Source organism: Calonectris borealis, chromosome 7, assembly GCF_964195595.1.
Source record: "Calonectris borealis chromosome 7, bCalBor7.hap1.2, whole genome shotgun sequence".
Taxonomy (NCBI): Eukaryota; Metazoa; Chordata; class Aves; order Procellariiformes; family Procellariidae; genus Calonectris; species Calonectris borealis.
In genome coordinates, this window is record NC_134318.1 from 7,784,510 (window position 1) to 7,804,935 (window position 20,426).

Consider the following 20,426-nt stretch of genomic DNA (forward strand, 5'->3'; position numbering starts at 1 on the left):
CCCCGCGCACGCCCCTCGCGCCATGGCCGTTTCTCGTCACGTGGCCGCGTGTCCCCGCGCGAGCCTCGCCCAGGAGGGGGCAGGGAGCGGTGCGGCCGCCGCTGAGGGGAGCGTTGCAGGCCGGGCCCGGCCCGGCTACCCCCGCACACCGCCGCGGCCCTTTCCTCATTGCGGTGTGTTGTTCACAGAAGGGGCGGTTGCCGCCTGCCGCGGAGGGGTGACCGCCCACGGCGGGAAGGGGGAACCCCGACCCTGCGGAGCTTGTCCGTCCGTCCCCCCTCCCCTCAGGCTCACCCCGCAGCGCGCTCCTCGCCGGGACGCTGCTGGCAAATGGCGGCTCCGGTGTGGCTTCGCGGGTGTCGGTGTTCCTCTCGTCACAAGCCCTTTGCGAAACCCTCGGGCCTCTCCGTAACGGTATTCAGAACATCAGGCAGAGACTGTACCTTCCCGAGAACAAACGGTGTTTCCTGGCGCAGGCTTCACCTTGCACTGTGTTGGGCTGCCGTGTAGCTGTGCAGCACCTGGTGAGGTGAAACCCGCCAGGGAGAACTCGTACGAGTCTCCTGTGAGCCCGTCTGCCAGTCAGGTAGCGTAACCGAGAGGTTCGTGGCGGCTCTTCGTTTTCTGTAAACACAGAACTGAGCTGAGGGTAAGAAGAGAAATGTTTACAGGATCACAGCTTCTGCCGGGGACGTTGGCATGCGTGCTGACTGCCTGGGAGGTTTTGCAGGCTGAGCTTTTGGTAGGGATGCTTAAATGTATCACCATGGTACTTGAACTCCTGAGCTACAGGAAATTTTTTTTTGGGGGGGAAGGGAGGCTCAACACCCGTCTGAACAATGGCTGTTTTAAGAACGGAGCCTGCGTAGCGCAGGAGAGACCCGATGGTAAATTGCAAGAGTTGGGGTTTGCTCTAATGATATTCACAAATTCATTCTTTTTCACATCAGTGTTCCCTGGTGGGATGTGCACAGCTAGTAGCTGTGTTGACCTGTGCTTTTCCAGTGATCTCTTCTGTTACATAAATTGTAGAGACAATCCTTAGTGTCCGACCTCGATGCTGAATCGTGGACCACCACGGTGTAGTGAATACGGGGGTACCACACATGGGCTTTCTTAGATACAGTGTCTCTTTCTACCTGGAAGTCTTGTCTGGATAGAACTCGGCCACTTTCCTGGGACTTATACCAACACAGAATTTTGATCTAAACTTCATGGGTATAAACTTATTGTTTTGCTTAATGTTACTGCTTAACATCACAAGCTATTTGCAGAATAGTTTTAGTGAATTTAATACAACTGAATCCCTAAGTTTAGTGGCAAGACTAAGATTAGACAGGTAGAATTTCTCCCTTGCAGGCCTTGATAACAACACCTTTTAAAAAACTTTGGGTTAAAATTATTGATATGTGTTTTTTTGGCTTCGAAAGGGATTATTTTATAGATAACTGACTTTATAGGTGGTATATGTATTTGGGGGGGGGTGTATTTTTTTTTCCTGGTTCTTTTGGGTATTAACAACCCCCAAAAAGATGAACATGCCATTTCTCACACTACTTATTTCTCAAAAACAAGCTATGAAGTAACCAGATGTGAATCAAAACGTTATTATTCTGTGCAAACTTGTATGCAAGCATTCTTTTTCCTTATTGAAGCTGAGGCAAGATTCAAATTTCTTAAAAAGCATGTGCAAGATGCTTTTGTCAGCATATAAAGGAGAGGTGCAACTTTAACGTTGTTTTGGTGCTTATTTATGCAAAGAGTGTGTTCTAAGGAAGAAAATATGTAAGTGATATAGGTATATGATCTAAAGCTTTCTGCAAAGGTATTGGTGAGGAAATGATTCCTCTAATATTGCAAGCATTTATACATGTTAATGATGTTGTTGCAGTAGTTACCCCTAAATCGGGAAGTCAGTTTGGTAGCGCTTAGATCCTCTTCTATTTCTGCAACTCTGAGCCTGTGTGGAGACAAGGATGGAGCACGAAATGCAAAAGTCAAATGAGTTATATTGTGCCTTGAACTTCTTGAAAATGTGTACTCTGCCCTCAGAAAGCAAAACAACTAAAGTCAGTTGAGAAGAACTGGTACTGGGAGATTTGATGTATTTTATGGGAATAAATTCAAATGGAGATTTCCAGATCTTGCTGTTTTATTTAAAGGACCATTTATGACTTTTACAAGTTGATGGTAAACCTCCTGTTATACTGAACCAGAATTTAGTTTCAGTCTTAGCTCTAAACAAGCAAAATTGTTGATAATGTGTTAGGAATGAATAGAAACATTTTGTTCGTGGTTGGGTACAGAGAACAAATACGACATTTCCTCACTTCCAGTACTGTGTGTACGTTCTGAGCAACGCTACCAAAACACGTGTAGACACATAAGCTGTGCCATCTCCTGCGCTGTGATTCTCTTTCAAATAAAGTTTACGTCCTGAAGGCAATCTTTGTATGTTTTTATGCACGTTATACACAGGTTCTCTTGCTCTCCTTTTTTTGATGATGCTTTGCTCTGTGGGTTGTCCCACTGACATCAGCAGGAGCAGTAAAGACTGAGTTATTATTCAGTATCAGTATTTTGTGTCCTCCACACGCAAACCTTCAGACTCTGCTATGGGACCCTTTGTGCCCCAAGCACTGGAAATCCCCGCGGGGGGGGGGGGGGGGCACAGGCATGGTTGCTGCTGCAGTTTGGATCAAAGCCCTTGTTTATTTGGTCTGAACAGACAAGAGTATAGAGGGGCTTCAGCGAGCAAATTCCCTGCGAACAAGCAGCTTGTAAGTCTCAGGGTTTTGTCATCTGAATCCAGCTCTTGGATCTGCAGTTCATCCTGCAGCGCAGAAATAGGCACGGAAAGCTGGAGGGAAAGGGGTTAAAGAGCCTTCCCTTTCACCTTACGCAAATATGCAAGAAATACTTGGACAAGAACGGTAAGTCAGGAGTGCTGTTGGGAAGAGGGACAGCTGTTTGTTTTTTATCCTCCCCCAACGTACAATCTATTTAAATATTTACATGATCTCTTGCTAAAAGGCTTTCTTTCCTATACTTTTCTGGTTTATTATTAAGTTATGAATGAGGGAGAGATTTGTAATTGCTAATTCTTCCACTTCGTTGAAAAAGTGTATCTGTTGTTTTATTTACTCAGAGAAATATGGTAGTAGTGTTTTCTAACAGATTTAAATCGTTTCACTGAAGCTTGTGCTTTGCTGTTTAATATTATTGCTGCTTCTTTTCATGTACTTTATATCTTAATAGGCTATCTGAACACACAGTAAAAATAGGGAATTTCAGACAATACAACCTTGACGAGAAAGCAGTGCAAGACTAATGTTATATGTAGATAATTTCAGAAGATTAATAATATAGTTAATAAAATAAAGCACTTGTAAATGCAGGAATTATATATTCGGTGTTTTATAAACAGTTCTGAATGGCCACCAGGTCCTTCATTGATTAACACACACTTGTTCTGTGCAGACTCTCCTACTAGGTCACTGCATCTAAAATTCTATAACTATTCAAGGCATCTATTTGTGTTAGTTTAAAGAATCAGCAATATTTGATGACATGAAACATCTTGGATTACAAAGCTCTTGCAGGGATGGGAAAAGTAAAAGTAGAGCTCCTTAGGCTCCAGAGGAAAGAATTCAGCAAGTGGTTAGTATTACAGCAAGATTAGGAAGTAATCTTTTTAAATCAATAGATTATAGGAGACACTACAGTTAAACATGTCTGTAGTCTTTGTTGGACTAAGGCCTTGATCATTAATCACAGTTCAAAATTAAAGGTGTTTCACTTCAATATAAAATGAGTTTTCCAAGGAACGTGTTTTGCACACAATACAGACCTTCAAGACACAATTTGAAAGTAATTTAGCATGAGAAAGAGTTTCTGTTTAATTTGATAGTAAGTATTTCATGTTGTCTTTTCATAGTCTCAATTTTGTCAGACATGCAAGTGAGGTACAAGAGCTGTTTGTTTTTGAAGAGTACTAGGCATGTACCCTAGGTAGCCTTCACAGAGTAAAGATTCACCCCTTTCTGTTGAAGCGACTGACAGAACTCTGAGAGGCTTTGGCAAGGTCATTACTTCATTCCCAAAAGTCTGCAGCCCTGTAATCGTTATTTTGGAAGTAATCCTTACTCTTTTCTATAATTACCCATATAATCCCCTTGAAAAAGACTGTGGTAAAAGCTGCAATTAAAAATTAAGCAGAAAATATATTTTAGTATATGTAGGCTCAGGTGCAGGAAAGCCTTTAAGTATGTGCCTGATTTTAAGTGGCTATACACGTGATGGCGTGATCTAAATCTCAAATGCAACTAGATTTCCGTTAGTATCCAGAACTCTCTTCAGTCTGGACAAGACCCACAGTTTAATGTTGAAGTGACTTTGGCAACTACAAATCCCAGGGAGCATTGCCGTTAGCAGGTCTGTGCAACCGGATTGGCATCCTGCAGGGACCAATGGCAGGCAGAGAATTCAAGAAAATTCATGTGTGTCAGCTGCCAGTATTAAACAGCACTGGAGAGAGCTGGAGACCTGAGTGGAAATTGCCTGTTTCCCTGGGCTACTTTTAAACCCTTGCGTGAGCTTTGAATTGACATTATATTTTACACCCTCTGTGCCTCGGCTTGAGAAGCCCGCTGGACTAGTCCAGATGGATGCAATTCTGAACTGCAGACCGGATGACTTGGAAGATTACTACAACTTGCTAGGATGCGATGAACTATCTACGGTAAGAGCCTTCCCCACCTCCCCTCCAGGTTAATAACGTTTTGATGTGCTTGTCTGTCTACAGGGGGGATTTGAAGTTGCTTATCTCTACAGGCAGGACTATTTGAAATGCATTGTGAACCTTCTTTCTTGCCACTTCTATCTTTTAGTATCTCCCTTCGTAAAGCTCAATTTTCTGACCTGTATACCAATGTTAAGATCCTAGAATAAGGCTGATATTAAAAGTGTCTTAAAAAACAGGATTGTATTACAGATACAGCTGAAATAATGGTTTATTCATTAGTTTAGTTCAGCATGTGATACGGTTATGAATCATGAGCCAACTGCATAAATTTGACCACATCCAAATAACATTTTGGAATATATTTTCGGTTTTAAAAGATGAAAAAAGCTATATATATGCAACTAATACAATGAATGTTCCTAGCTGTAGGTCACTGGTAATGCTATTGAGTTTTTCAGGTTTTATACATGTTTTTTAAAAACTGTATTCATTGCTTGGGAGGAAAAAAAAATCTCTTTTTCATTCATCATATTAATGAGTTTTAAATGCTAATTTTAATGACATTCAAGTTTTACTAATTTGTTTTGGTAGCAGATACATACTTTATAATGACATCTAGCTAAGCAATTGTTGAACTATTTTTCGCTAAAACAAGTGTTCTTCTTCCTAAAGGTGTCCATATAACATTTTTTGGATAGTCTGAGTTAGTGGTATGCTAATATTTTTTTAATCTAGTTGTTATATTAACTGGAATTGTGTTTCGATTTTGGAAAAGGAGTTTTGATTACTCTGCTGTAATGAAGGATGTATTCAGTGTGGATAAAAGCTGTATTTTGCTTATTAAATTCAGTCAGATGCTCTCATCTGTCCTAGTGGTCAAATGCTGGGAAAATACCTCTGTCTTTTCTGTCACTGAAAGTATACTAGTAAGCATCTTCGATCTGTTAGAGGGCAATTTAAAGCTTTTCCTGAGATAACTCCTAAAAAGTCATCCCAGCAGAGGGCGGTGTTAAAGTTTCTATGTAGCCTTGTTTCGCAGATGCTATGTCTCATTTTCTACCTCACACTAATTCCTTAAGGGCTTAGCAATTAATGAATAGTTCAAGTACATATGATAATGATTTTTCAAATTGCTTAAAAATGAAAATAAAAAGAGGGAATAAATGCTAATGGGTCCTGAAAAATAATCTATCAAGTATTATTTGTTAAGAGAAGCAGCAGATGTTACTAGATTATTTTTGACATGGGAGTGGGAACTGAGATCACAAGTTGACTGAGGACCATGATTGCCTTCCCTCAGGATGGTGCACACTACTTCTAACATTTAACAGAATTTTGAAGCATTACCGGTGTTTTGCAATCACATTACTTTGTATATGCAGTCAAGTATTTGTAGCGGCACAGGCTTCTTTAGGCACATGCAGTACGTTCCCAGCTGCAGTACTTTCATCTAAGCTGCTGAATATTCTGGTCTTGATCTGACCTGGTTAAATTTAAGCACAAATAGTCTCAATTTCTACAGATTTTCCCTATATTCAAGTAAAGACCCATGTTCATTCTTGGTTTCTTGTAGAATAGAGCTCATGGCCACCTAGTTCATCTTCAGACTTGAGACGAAGAGGGGAGATTTAATCTACATCCTTCTTCCAAGAACAGTCTTATTCCTATATAGTGGGTATTGGATACCTTTATTGGTAAAACACCTCACTGACAATTTCATATAAATTTCATATATTTTGTATAAACTTCCTACAAACGTTTCCTTCTACTGTTGTTTTTTTTTTTTTAAACTGAAGACTTCCACGCTACCCCTCTGCTACTGTACATATTTTAAGTTTAAAGTTCCCCTTTATACAACTATGTTTTAGAGATGGTAGCTAGCTATGTAATAACCAGTTTCCACAAGTTCTCTGTACAATGTATATATTTTTAAGTGTCTTACTGACTGGAAATATACCACCTTATATCTGTCCCTCTGGAAGAAGTTACTGAGCATACCGAAAAATGTAGAATTTTTAAAATACCACTGTAGACCACATTTTTCCCAGCATATGACAACAAAATTTGGTGAGCTGGTTGAGTGAACTGTAATTTTATTCTAAAGAAAGAATGTCATAAGCCTTAATTTTGAAATAAATAATTTAAATTGTATATGGATATCAGGGTTTGAAGGATGAGGAATCTATATAAACAGCCTTTCTAGCATGGGAAAGAATAGTAGCTAATTGATATCTTAGGGCAAATTGTTGTGAAAACTTTAGCTGTACTGAAATGATATAAAGCAGTTTTGGCTTCTGAATTATAATAAGAAGCAAGATACTTTGACAAATCTGAAAATTTGAAAATCTAAGCTGATGCCCGCTCCAGTGGTTTCCTGTATTTTGTTAATTGTTAATATGTCTTTGTTTTTCCAGTGGTTGTAATACTTTATGGTACTATAAACTGTGTGGGAATTTGTAATTAACTAATAAACTAATACATGCCAATATTCTAATATTGATTACAAATTTATTCTACTCCAAGCCAACCTTTTTGCACAAAAAGTTAACTTGACAGGAAGATTGTGAACTGCTAGTTATCTAGCTTTGGGTATCCAAGATGGAAAAGTCATGTGGTACTGGCTAAATTTCCTATGAAAAGGATACGGAGAAAGCCACCCAATCCCACAAATTGATCTTCAACAATACAGAAGATCTTTGCTTCCTGCAATGAGACTTCGTTAAAAGTCAGAGTTGATTAAACAAAGCGAAGAGCAACTGAACTGATGCATTTTGCCTACGTGGTCAAATGTGAGGAAGGGGTTTCGCACACATGATCTTTACATATTTTTCTTAAAGCCAACTTGCCATATTGCATGACTGAGCTTCACAAAAACAAGAATAAGGATGAGTGCATGGAAAATGAAATTAAATAAGCAGTGTCACTGACAGATGGTTGTTGTTACCTATTTTGCTTGTACTAAAGCTTGTAAAAATGAATAGGAAAAAATCTTTCAGCATTCTTCGTTGTTCCTCCCAACCCCTTTCAAAAAGCAAATTTGAAAATCTTTTCTGTGTGTATTTATTTACTCACTTTAAGTCTTGACATTCTGTTCAGGTTGAACAAATTCTTGCAGAATTTAAGATTAAAGCCCTTGAATGTCATCCTGACAAACATCCTGGAAATCCCAAAGCAGGTATGTATTCTTCCCTGTTTAAAAACAATCTATCTTCTTCTTATATTAACACGACTAAAATATTAAATTCAGCCTTAAAACTTTATTAAATATTCTTTTCCCCGATATATTTTAATTTTCATGTGTATTGAGCATATTGTCTTTAAATAGCAAGCTTTAATATTCTTTTCTAACAGTTGCACACTCCTAGGTGATAGAGCAGGAAGACACTTTAGGGATTTTTTTTTTTTCCCCTAGGACTTTCAATTTTTTTTCTTTCTATGGTAGAACATCTTTTAATCCAGAAATTATTTATGGAGTATCCCTTTCTAGACCTAAGAAGTTGGCCCGCTTCCATGCTCAGTGGCATTCAAGTGCCATACTTGCGTCAATTAGTTAATTTGCTTCCATGAACAAGCCCATCAGGAACACATTAAATGTACTTCAGTTTCTTTTAATGTAATTTAATGACTGGAAATAAAGAGAAGCCAGCACCACATGAGTAGCCATCTGTTTGCAGAACAGCAGCTAACATTTGCGTTTATGAAAGTGTGCAGTTCATCATACCTGTGATGGCTAAGCAGCACCTGAGTTATTTGAAGACAATCTTACCCATTCATAACTACAAGATAGCTCTAATCAGTGCTCACCGATGTCTGAATAGTTTATATTCTTATAATAAAGATTGTTCTGATAAAAATTATGGTCCCCACCAAAAATTTGTTGTAGAATAATTAGATATGCTTCTCATTTTGATTAATGCACAAAACGTTTCTTTTGGATTCTTCCTATTAGTTTAAGTACGAACTGCACAACATAAGCATAAACTGAACACCATAGCCTACCTGCCTGTGTGAGTTTGACCTCATCCTCACCCTCCCCTGAGATAGCAGAGCTGGGATAGAGCAGATGTTAAATGAGACTCGCACTCCACTGTCTCGAGCAGAGCTCTCAGCAGGGCTTGGCTTTCCTTATTGATGTGCCATCCTAGCCTAGAATCAGAGAGTTAACAAGGGAGGGGGGGTGTTAACGGGTGAAATAGGTGGGATTTTTCACTTTGAGATTCTCTGACCCCTGAGATATGGTGTCTGGGTGACAATCTACCACCTATTAACAATAACCTGATCACTAATATTTAATTTATTCTAAATGATAGCACAAGTACCAATGAAACTGATGGGATCAACTTTTGTCTGCAGAAAATTCTGGCTATTGCAGCAGGAAAACGAGCGTATTCCAGTGCATGGTCCTGTTCTGTCTGCACCCCGCCCCGTTCCGGTGTCGTGTCCCCCCCACCAATTAATTGAAACTAAGTAACTCAAAAAGAGAGGCCAAGTGCCAAATGTTGGAGCAGCTTTGTTTGTTAAGAAGAAATATTTTACACTCCATTTACCTGAACATGCTGTATTTACTTTACATACCTTTTTACAGTACTGCTGAAAGTTTACTTTATATTTTTCATTTCATCAGCTTAAAGCTCAATAAAGAATAATTAAAGTAGACCTTTTATTTGTTGAAAACTAGTAACACTAAAAAAAGGAAACCGAATAGAACTGCCCCCTCAACCTATTGTCCGTTTGATTTTTAGTTACCAATTTTGATTAGTGTTTGGGCTTAGTGTATTTCAAAAGAAATCTCTCGAATTTGTAAACTGGAATAAATTAATAATAATAATAATAGATCACTGTAACATAGGTAACTCATAGATAAAATCTAAATCTTTATAACCCTTCTACAAATAGTAACATGCAGCTGCATCCTTAGTAACCCTTTAATGAAAAATTCCCCTGTAGGGAAAAATAAGAGCTCTCATTCAAGTGTGGTATTCAAGATAACATTTTAGCACATGTAGAAAACATACCTAATAAAATGCACAAGTTACTTAATTTGAACTATATTTAGATTCCTCTTCTTGCTTGTCAATTTTTGCTTGTAATTTTTTTCCCCCTGCTCATGTTTTCTTGGTGTTGTGCTTTGCCCCGACTTCCTTGCTGCTGTGGATGTAAGTGTGTTCCTTCTAGGCGTTATTACTCTAGTTTAATTGCCCTTTTTAAGGTTTTCTACAGGGGGCGACTTGTGCCTTTTGCCTGCTGTACTCTGTAAGATTCTCTGAACTTAAATTTGGGAGATTTTGAAGCCGGTAGACAAATGAGCATTTTAGTCCTCATTTGCAAAGGATATCAGCGGTCCACCAAAGGTGCTATGATCCTAAAGCCAGCTAAAACTTTGCAAAGCTGTAAGCAGAACAACCGCATGCCTTTGTCACTCAACTCTCCTTCTGTCCCCTCTACTCTGTTTGCTCTAAGCCATTGTTGGCAGCTCCCCCTTCACATCTCAATTAATTTCTTTGAAAACAAATATTGGCTTTAGTATCTTTTTGGTTTGTGTTCTAGTGGAGAATTTCCAGAAGCTGCAGCAAGCTAAGGAGATTCTTACTAATGAAGAGAGTCGAGCACGTTATGATTACTGGCGACGAAGCAAAATTACCATTCCGTTTCAGCAGTGGGAGGCCCTGAGCAATTCTGTGAAAACGGTTGGTGTTGTCTAAGTTTAGGCCTTCAGGAGGAGGGGGAGGTAGGGGTGGTCCAGGGAAAATGTAACTTATCCCCTCACTCACTGCAACAACACTTCTTCTGCAGTGGTGTGTTTTGGGGATGGGAATAGTGCAGTGATTCCTGCACTAAGGAAGTTAAGGAAATTCAGGAAAAATTGGAAGCCCATTCACAGAATGGTTTTTGGGTAGTAGTTTTAGAGTGAATTTATCAAGTTGCTGCTTTTACGTGTATTATATGAAGTTTAGGTAACTTAAGGGTTGTTTTCAAATGCTTCAGCACACTTTGCTTTTGTAGGAACCTTTTATTTATTTTCAAAGCTAGGACCTTTGTATAATATATTCTCCTTTTGGTATATTGCTTATCAGATAGATTTCCATGCTATCTGATTAAATAAAGAGCTCATTGAAAAATCTAGAATATAGGTTCCTTGGAACTCTGGGCTTCACACAGGTCTTTGGAGGGGCCCTGCTAGGCTAGTGCGGTGATTTGTGACAGAGGCAGATGTGATGTTTTGAAGGTTGTTTTCCCTCCTAATTTTGCTAGTGAGATAATTTGATAGTGTGTTCCTAGTAGATCCTAATTCCATAATGTTTGATTTTTTGTTTTCTGCCTTATTAGGTGAATGGTAGTTACAAGTCTACATGGTCAGATTTTAAGGCAGGCAAATAAATGTTTCCCTTGCCCATTCTGCCCGCCTCAATTCTGCTTATGAGAGAAGTCTGAGAGCCTCTTCAACCAAAGCATTATGCCTGAGCTTAAATGTTTGCCGGAACAAACATTGATATCCCGTCAAGCTCAGTTCCAGACAGAAGTCATTCCACAGACTTTAATAGTAAAGCTTTCCAAATTGTCTTGTTTTCAAAGGGCACCTTGAAGTCAAAGAGAGCTTTGAAAATGGACATTTTCTAAGCCACTCACGCCGTCTTAAAAAAGTGTCAGAAGTCATGACAGAAGAAACTGGACAAAAGACCCTTAGAATTATTTGGTGCATTTGTACATTTTGTTCTTCATCCCCACCTGACATAAACTATCCTCTCAAATGCTATTTGCAATATGTAACCATGCTTTCCCTTATCCTATTGACCTGCAAGCTTCTTTCTAATATGTGCTTTGTTTAACCTTTTATTACAACAATATAAGAAAGAAAAGAGAAATTCATTAAAAATCTATTAAGGCATAGGAATTAGTTCTTTATTTGTTATTTTTGCATTTCTGTAGTCGATGCACTGGGCTGTCCAAAGTAAGAAGGACCAAATGCTGGAAGCTCCTGACTTGAATAATAGCAACAACATAACTAATGAGATTTGGACCCAACAGACCAAAAACAATGAAGACGGATTGTCAGATGGGAACAGGGAGCAAGAAGATGTTGCAATTCCTGATGTGAAACCACAGTCTTCAAAGAATCCAGACTCCCCAAGTAAGTGAAACCAGCAGTTACAAAAAATTGCAGTATCCAGGGATTGGCCTGAAACGGAGGCTTTTAAGTCATGAGAAATTCTTCTCCAGAATGTTTAACTGGTAGCTTTTTAATGTGGTTTTGGGTTGGGGTTTTGTTTTGCATTTTATGTTGTTTATTATTTATTTAATTTTTAAGCTTTCAGACCTTTCTTCCTCCCTACCCCATGTTTGCTCGCTTCTTTGCTAGTAAAACCAAAAACTGGAGAAGAAGAAAAAAATTCTTCTAAAACCAAAACGGAAAGTTCAGTTTTGCTGCTATATCAAAATTAAAAAAAAAAAGGCAATTATTTTCAGTGATTTTTTTAAAAATAACTTTAAAAATGTTAAATATAACATTCAGGTATTATATATATATTTTTTTAATCCAGCATTCAGTACTCTTGCGCAGTTTATGTCTCATGAGTTAATGAGGACTAAAAATTGAGACCTGAAGGCTTCTTTTGTATTTGAACAGTTTTTTAAAAAAATAGTGCATGCACCAGAATAAATGTGTATTTCAAAACCTGTCATCTGGCAGTTAGTATTTCCTGTCTGTTGTTTAGGTTAGTATGCCTGAATCAAAGTTTACTTACCACAACGGCCACTCTCTATTCTGCTTGATCCTTCAGGAGTTTCATAATCTTAGGCTTATGTTATCAGGGAACTATTATTGAACAAAGTCCTGTTATTTCTTCCCAGCGTGATCAAACAGGAAATTAAATTGAACTGTGAGGGTAGCAAAACCTAATTTAATCCCAAACATTTGTGGAATGCAGAAAATAGATAAGAAAATTCTACAAACAAATGTATGTGAGGCATAACTGAAAATTTTGTATTTAAAAATTATGCTCTATAAAATTATACTATTTGCTATTTTTTGGTAATTAAATCATCATTGTATCCTTTGTAAAATAGTAAAATTTTATAGTAAGGAAAACATCATCTTGTTCCTTGTAATCATAGAATCATAAAACAGTTTGGGTTGGAAGGGACCTTTAAAGGCCATCTAGTCCAACCCCCCTGCTGTGGGCAGGGACCTCTTCAACTAGATGAGGTTGCTCAGAGCCCCTTCCAGCCTGACCTTCAATGTTTCCAGTGATGGGGCAACTACCACAAATCTGGGCAACCTGTGTCAGTGCTTCACCACCCTCATTGTATAAAATTTCTTCCTTCTACCTAGTCTAAGGTCTAATGGTGAGCTTTCTTTGCAGGCATTTTCTTTCCCGTATTTTTTTTAAGTTTAATTTAATTTCCATAGATTTGAATGGGAAAAATATCAAACCCATCAAATGCCTACTTAATTTATCCAGTGGGCATATATTTATATTAATAAATGTTAATATTGGAATATATTTATTTGACAGGACCTGTATGCACTTCAGTGTTCATACTTGATGTTAGGATGTTGATAATGCTTTCGTTTTGGTCCAGGAAAATTTATTATATTGGATTCCACTTTTAAACTGGGATATTTCCAGCTGCTGTCTGCTGGTCTGTTAGAATTATGGGCTACAACCCCATGTAGCTATTTCAGCCTGAATAAGAGATTTTAACACTAAGTCTGTTAATAGGTTTCAGCTTCCTGATATAGGAAGATCACATTTTAGTATTAACAGCCCATAGATCATAAAAACATAGCACAGGGTCTGAAAAACTCCTTTACTTCCTTGTATGTGGAAGGGGCCATCTGTACCTTCCCTCCACACTGCTGCCTTTCACGTACTTGGAGATTTATCATGTCACCCTCTATCTCTTCTTCTTTACATTAAGCAAATGCAATTTGTTCAGTTTTTCTGTGTAAATCCTCTTTTCTGGACTCCCATCGTTCTTGCTGTTCTTCTTTGGACTCTTCCTAGCTGATATAAATCTTGAAGTTTGGTGTTTACTTGAGCTCTTGTTCAAACGGTGCCAAGAATACAGAGGTTGTCCCTGCTAGTCAAGAGCACTGGAAGTGACCAATTTTTTACTTGCTTTTTTTGGGGAAGATTATCAAGTATTATTTCAGACAACTTAGTTTTATACATGTTTATAATAATTTACTTGCCTTTCTCTTTTTTTCCTCAGGATTTTCAGAGGCAAATTACTGGCACTTGCGTTTCCGCTGGTCAGGGGATGCTCCATCAGAGCTTCTGAGGAAATTCAGAAACTACGAGATCTAAAATGCAAAATACACAAGAGCGTGAGATCATCTGTTCAACAATTCAGTATTTTTTTTTGTCAGCAGTTATAAGTTATTTGTATTTTATATTCATTCAATGTGATGTGAACATTGTTCAAATAAATGTCTTAATACTGATTTGTTAACACACATGCTATGAGGATTACAGATGGAGGTCTTTTTGTTTAACAAGCAAACTTTAATAAGCAAAGCCCTTTCAGTATTTACATAAAGTGATTTTGTGAAGTTATCTAACATCTTATATATTGTTTCTTGTATTCTTAAATATTGTGTAGTGAATAATATCAATACTGTGATGTTATAAAGAATGTACTCTCGCTAGAACCAAAAGTCAATGTTAGACTCCAGCCCATCATCGTGTTCAGTGATGACCTTGCAACAGCTACATGACAATGAACCTCAAACAAAACTGTGCTTATTTCTAAACTGTACTCTGGTTCACTTCTCCATTGCATTGTACTTACTGTAGTGATTTATAATGCACGCATGCACAACTCTATTACAAACTTAACTTGTTGGAGAATTGTGCTCTTACGATATAGATGAAACAAGAACCTTATTATCCAAGAAGGTCACTGTGATAGATCAAGCACTCTTAAAAATCACTTGCTTTCTATCTTAACAGTACACTTTTTGCACCAGCTATTTATTTTGGAAGGCAGTTCCCTAACTTCACTTCTCCAGTTAGCAACTTACTTCTTCTTAAGATTTATTGGTGGACAACTGATACCCCTTGTATGTGTGCCAGCATTGTCCTCTGGCTTAATAGTAATTTCCTTCCCTGCTCTGGTCTGGTAGACGCGTCTTATCAGGGTTTTGTATGGTGAGGAATGAAGAATCAGGCCAGTCAGCATTAATGTGTACAAAACCTCATATGAAAGGTTTTTGATATTTTGGACAACTTTTCAAATTCTACATTGTGTTTATTTATTTTGCATTTGCTTTCTTCTTTGTAAACCTGGCTAATATGGCAGGTATTGACATTGTGGTTTTGTGCAGGCAAGAAATTCCATCAGCAACAAATAAAACTGCATGCATACAGAAAACAGTTGTTTTCATTTTTTAAATTGAAATCCTTTACCCACCACAGAGATCCCTTTTGAATTTCTTGTTATTTGTCCCTTCAGTGGGTAAAAGCTTAAGGGAGTCCAGTTCCAAATCCTGGGCTCTCCATGGAATCTGAAAACTACAGTCTTCTCCCAATGTGGAAACAATATTACGCGTCTGTCTCTCTCTGGAGTGACATGTTTGGCTCTACCATGCAGGGGTATGATGTGCTGACTGACCTACTGTGCTTCTCCTGTTTGGTGCCTATTTGCTATAAATTGTGACACAAGTGCCTGCCAATGGGACCCTGATAATACGTATATCTTATTAACCTCATTAGTATACTTATTCTGGTGCCAGTTTTCTTTACAGGGGCTGATACCAGTGTTAATGCTGGTTGTGTTTGTACCAGTTTATAAAAGCTCAAAGTACTGGTGTTCTGCTGATACAGCTACATTGATCCTAGATTTGATGGCATCAGTAGCAACAGCTATTTTTACAGCACATCATCATGCTTCTCCAAAATCTTTTTTTTTTTTCTACATGCTTTTCCCTTGCATATTTTGCAGCTGAAAACATTATAGAGATGAGATTCATAATGCTCTGTAATATCTGCTAAATGTAATTACAAATTTTCTTGTAGTGCATATACTGCTTCCCTTTATATAAAGTTATTTGCTCAAGAAAGACTTTAAATTCATTTTATAGGGAGGGACTGTAAAGAATGTCAAACTAGTAACTGAAGAAACTGTAGTTCATGCAAAGGCTACAAAGTCATAGGGTACAATTTTTCTTTCTTTAACAAAAAGATGGAAATGCAACCAGCTGGAGTACTTTGAATCAGATGGCAACTGATTTCACTTGCTTGTAAAGATAAAAGGGGGTAGTTGGATGGATGATTTAGCACCTCACCAGCTGGTTTCCCTTCAGAAGTGAGTATACAACAGACCTTTGAAGCAAACTCATTTTTCATGTCATTAAAACTGATGTCATTATTAGCCAATTATTACATGGTTTGTTTTGGCAAAGCACCTTTAGATATTTGTTCTGGATGAATAATTGCATATATTTGGAAGACTCTTAGCCCAGCGAGAGCAGGGGTTGTAAGGTGGACCTCTTAAGCTCTGCGAAGATGTGATTAAGAGGCAATAGAGTCAGGTATACATGGTTTTTCAGTGGCCAACAGAGAACTTAACTTTCTTTGCAAAGTGGAAACAGCTGCAAAAGGACAGTTGTGGGGGTGGGGAACAACAGCAACAAACCCAGATGCTATATATTAGAATTAGGGTCTGTGAATCTCAAGTTGGTGGAGAGGGCAGCTGCCTGCAGGGGATGGTAAGGTCCTATTTTTTTCTCTAGCAATTCCTGTGAGTTGTTTAGGTAGGTAACAAAGGGTCCTGAACCTTCTGGGTATCTGAGGGGTCTGACTCGGTGCATGCTTCCACTACACAGCGATTGAGCATTACCATGTTTGAGAGCTTTGTTAGCTATAGCTCTAAATGACTTAGCTTAGCTTGGTATGAAAATAAACAGACCTGTGAAGTGAGCCTAGATCCTCTGGAGTCTAGTCAAAAGTATTGATTAAACTTGGCCATTACTGGACTTGTGAGGGCTGATGAGACTTCAGCTGGAAGTTATGAGATAGCAGATGGGGGTGGAGGTGGAGGATGATGATAATAAAATACAGAGAATAGGGTATGTTGTTTAATACTGTGTTTCTAGGTCTCTGAAACTGTATCAACCAGTTTTCTAATATCAGAAATTAACCAACTATTTAGCCAGCTGTTTACAATGAAACTGAACAGCTCTGAGGGGTTCTTGAATTATATAAAATTAATATACCTTTAATTACTACTGTTATGCCTGTTCTTGTGCAAATGCTGAACATATAAGACTGAGAACGTTCTAGTTCTCCACAAACTTGTTGTTTTGCCAGTATTTGCCGAGTTGTTTTGCCAACTTTTTCCAAGTGGCTATGTAAGAGTTAAAGTTTTGATGATGAATACAGAAAGTGTATGACTTAAAATCTCAGGCTGAGTAATGTTGAATGATAGGTAAAATCATTTCCTGAATGCTTGTTTTCCTCTTTGAATGGGGGGGGGAAGAAAAAGGCAGTTTATACGTTCTATAATAGAAGCAAGTATCCTGATGATTAAAACAGATACTGGGTAGCTTTAATTTCCTGAGCATGAACATTGCTATCTTACACTTTCATATCCTGAAATGAGTGACAAGACTGCTGGGAAGGTAAGCAGTGAAGCTGTTGTAAAGCTGATGAGATTACACAGCAAAAGATAAAGCAACCCAGTAAGTTGTCAGGTTCTGTCACTGTTAGATGGGGTGATACTTATCAGTTAGTTTATGCTGGGTATTTTTATTGCAGCGCAGCGTACATGCTCATCCTAGTGTTATAAGAGTTGGCACGCCTTCCCCCCGATGGTGGGCACTGCATATGTTTGTTCTTTCACCTTCACTATATTAGTCTCTTCTCCCTCCCATGTTAATGAAGATGAGACTCTTCATGTGCTCTGTTTGTCCCAGCTTTTGAAAGGCTTGTGTCTGAGTTATTACAGTGGTGCACAATATAGACTAGGAACTTTTACATGTTTTAGGTCTCTGATGGATATCATAACCTGTCACAGGTGATGGATGCTGGAGAAAATGCATTTTTTTCCCTCTTTATTCCATCTTCACAGTGGTTTGCTCTTGCTCCCTTCTTCTGGTGGGGCAGTAAGGGAGAGGGGTTCTTCTAGAAAATGAAATTTGCTGCCAATGTTCAGAGGTTTCCAGTCTTGATGTGCGATGTGGTTCTTCATGCTTTGGACAAAATGATTTGCTTGCTGCTTTGTCAAAACTGCTTCTCTGAAAATATCGAAGGACTCTTGGCATCAAAGGCAGACAGCTTTTCTAAGGAGATGCAGTTTGACTCTCAAGACATCAATGCTTACAGAAACTACATTTACTTCGTCAGGATTGTCAGAGCTGGTCCTTTACTAGCAGTTAATTTCCATGGAGCCCCCAAATTTACGCGGGGTAGAGGACTGTCAGCTCCTTCTCTTTCTCATAAACAACTTTGTGTGAATGATATTGATGGGACAGGGCAGGCAGGAGAATGAGCAGAAAGGTCCAGAGGAGTAAGAGACTGTTCCAGCGGGTTGGGCCTGGGTGCCTTTGCTGCTTTCTGCTACTCGTTGTCCTCACTTTCAAAGGATCTGAGTCTTCCCCAGAATTCCCATGTCCATCCTTGGCCTGCTACTGCCAAAGGACTAGGCTGCTAGCTTCAGCGTGGATAGCCCATGATAAAAAGCAGCCTGGACGTCTTAAGCACCTCTTCGCTTAGCTGGCTGGAGGCACCTTGATCCCTGAAGGTACTACGCAGTGGGCCTGAGCCAGGTTTGGGGAGGGAAACCGCACCAAGTGGCAGAGATACAGAGCAGTACCATGATGAGCCCATGTGTACCTTTTGGGGTCTGGCCTCCAGCACCAGATTCATTACTGCCTTGCTCTTTCTCACTCATAGCTGAGGTTTAAAAAGGGAACAGTAGCACTTTAACTCTTTGCTACAAAATGGAGATGAAAAGTGATAGGAGTCAAGAGGAGAGCACTGAACCCGGAACACTAGTGCTGCTGATGCATATATAGCTTTAGTAGGCTGTCTGGCAGTCCTTCCTTACTTTTCTCTGTAATTACAAAAAAATAACTGCAATTAAAACCATATGGTTTTTCCCCTTTAGTGCCTTGATGGGAACATTTTCATAAATCTTGCTGAAGGGTGCGGGTGGGAAATAACTTGGGTGTTCGCTGCTGCTCTTATTTTTCAACTACAAATTTTAGGGAAAATCAGTTTCAAGAAGAAAAGGTCCACTGAATGCAAATACTTCTTTAGACAGAGGAGATTTTTGTTGCTTTTCTGACAGACTGGCCTCTTATTTTTCAATATAAAATTTAAAATAACTACATCTTTTGGTGTCGGTCATTTGACATTTCCATTCCCAGCAAGGTCCCAGTGAAAAGGACATCTTGAAGTTGCAAACTTCCTAATAAATATTTATTGGATTGGTGCTTTGTCTTCAGATCTATTAACGCAATGAAACATGTCTTTTGGAAATAAGACACTTAAAGTGGTCAATAAAAAAACTGGCAACTTCTTCAGTGATGCAGTGGAAAAGAAGGACTTGGTGCAAAGCTTGCCTACTGTGTTTAGTATTTTGACTCTTTTAATACTGTCTTTTTATTAATTTGGAATGCTACCCAAAACTGCATTACACAAAATAGAGCTTTTCTCATCTGTTCCAGATTACAGGGGTGGGTGGGATCTTCAAGTTATAAAAGAACAAAAAAGAGTTTAAATTCCTGACTGATTAAACAAAATCAAGCCTTATACGTGGAAAACAAGTTATATTTTTTTAATTTGTTTTCTGAAATGTGCACACTCACTAAAAATTTTGATATTTTGCAGAGTGATTAACATGTTGTACTGCTCTAAGCACACAATTTTAAGCTGCTGTTAGAATACAAATACGCTAAGGTGAAAGTAGCACATGTACTGCACCTTAGCAAAGGATGCTTAAGTCAGTACTCTTGAATTTAAAAACTGCCTCTTCTACAACATCTGAGATAAGGTGTCTTATTCCATGTACCTTCACATGAGAGAACTTAAGGGAAATGCCTAATGTTATGGTCACGTATTACACAGTAACATTGTCAGTTATCTACCAGTTTAAGATTCCCTCTAAAGTGTAACTTTTAACACTTGCATGTGCCCTAACAGAAACAAACACCCAAACCGGAAATCCCTGGAAGCCTTATTAGGGACCACTTTGAAATGGTCATTTTGCTGCCAGCTTAAACAATTGTTTGTTTGTTCCCTCTTTCTTTTATTTTGTTCTGAGTAGGGATATTTCAATGTTTCCTCTTCTCTCCCCCGCCTCCATTTTCTGATTAAATTAAGTTGCACTAACAAAACATGCTAGAAAGAATGGGTTTGCATGTGTGTTTTGGGGTTTTGTCTTGTCTTTAAAAGAGATAGGAGTGAAAAGTGGTTGTTCCTACTCTAGCCTATTTTGGCCTCTGTAGAAATGGCCTTTTTCTTATTTCCAGCCTTCTCTTACCTGACTTTGCAAATTTTTCAGCTCTTCACTAATGCTGGGGTCACACATAGGAGGAGACTGACACTTCTGAGTGGTGAAAGGTCAGTTTAAGCCAGTCAGAAAAGGGGGATCTGTATGTGTGTGTATGTATGTAGGGGGAAGCGCCTTGTTCTTATCTTTTTCCTGGTTATTAGTTGCATAATAACTTCTGCGCAGT

General features: G+C 38.7%; 1 protein-coding gene across 3 annotated transcripts in view; it reads left to right on the top strand.

The window, feature by feature from the left end:
• DNAJC12 (DnaJ heat shock protein family (Hsp40) member C12) overlaps window positions 1–15,124 on the top strand; it is a 44,133-nt gene extending 29,009 nt beyond the window's left edge. For 2 of the 3 annotated variants that reach the window (XM_075154242.1, XM_075154243.1), the window contains exons 2-6: window positions 4,646–4,741; window positions 7,841–7,919; window positions 10,292–10,431; window positions 11,672–11,873; window positions 13,958–15,124. In XM_075154242.1, coding sequence (XP_075010343.1) covers window positions 4,646–4,741; window positions 7,841–7,919; window positions 10,292–10,431; window positions 11,672–11,873; window positions 13,958–14,052 — 612 coding nt within the window. In that variant the 3' untranslated portion in view covers window positions 14,053–15,124. Of the gene's footprint in view, window positions 1–42; window positions 587–4,645; window positions 4,742–7,840; window positions 7,920–10,291; window positions 10,432–11,671; window positions 11,874–13,957 lie in introns of those variants that run through there. The other variant, XM_075154244.1, reaches the window with a different exon arrangement.
• The last annotated feature ends 5,302 nt before the right edge of the window (window positions 15,125–20,426 follow it).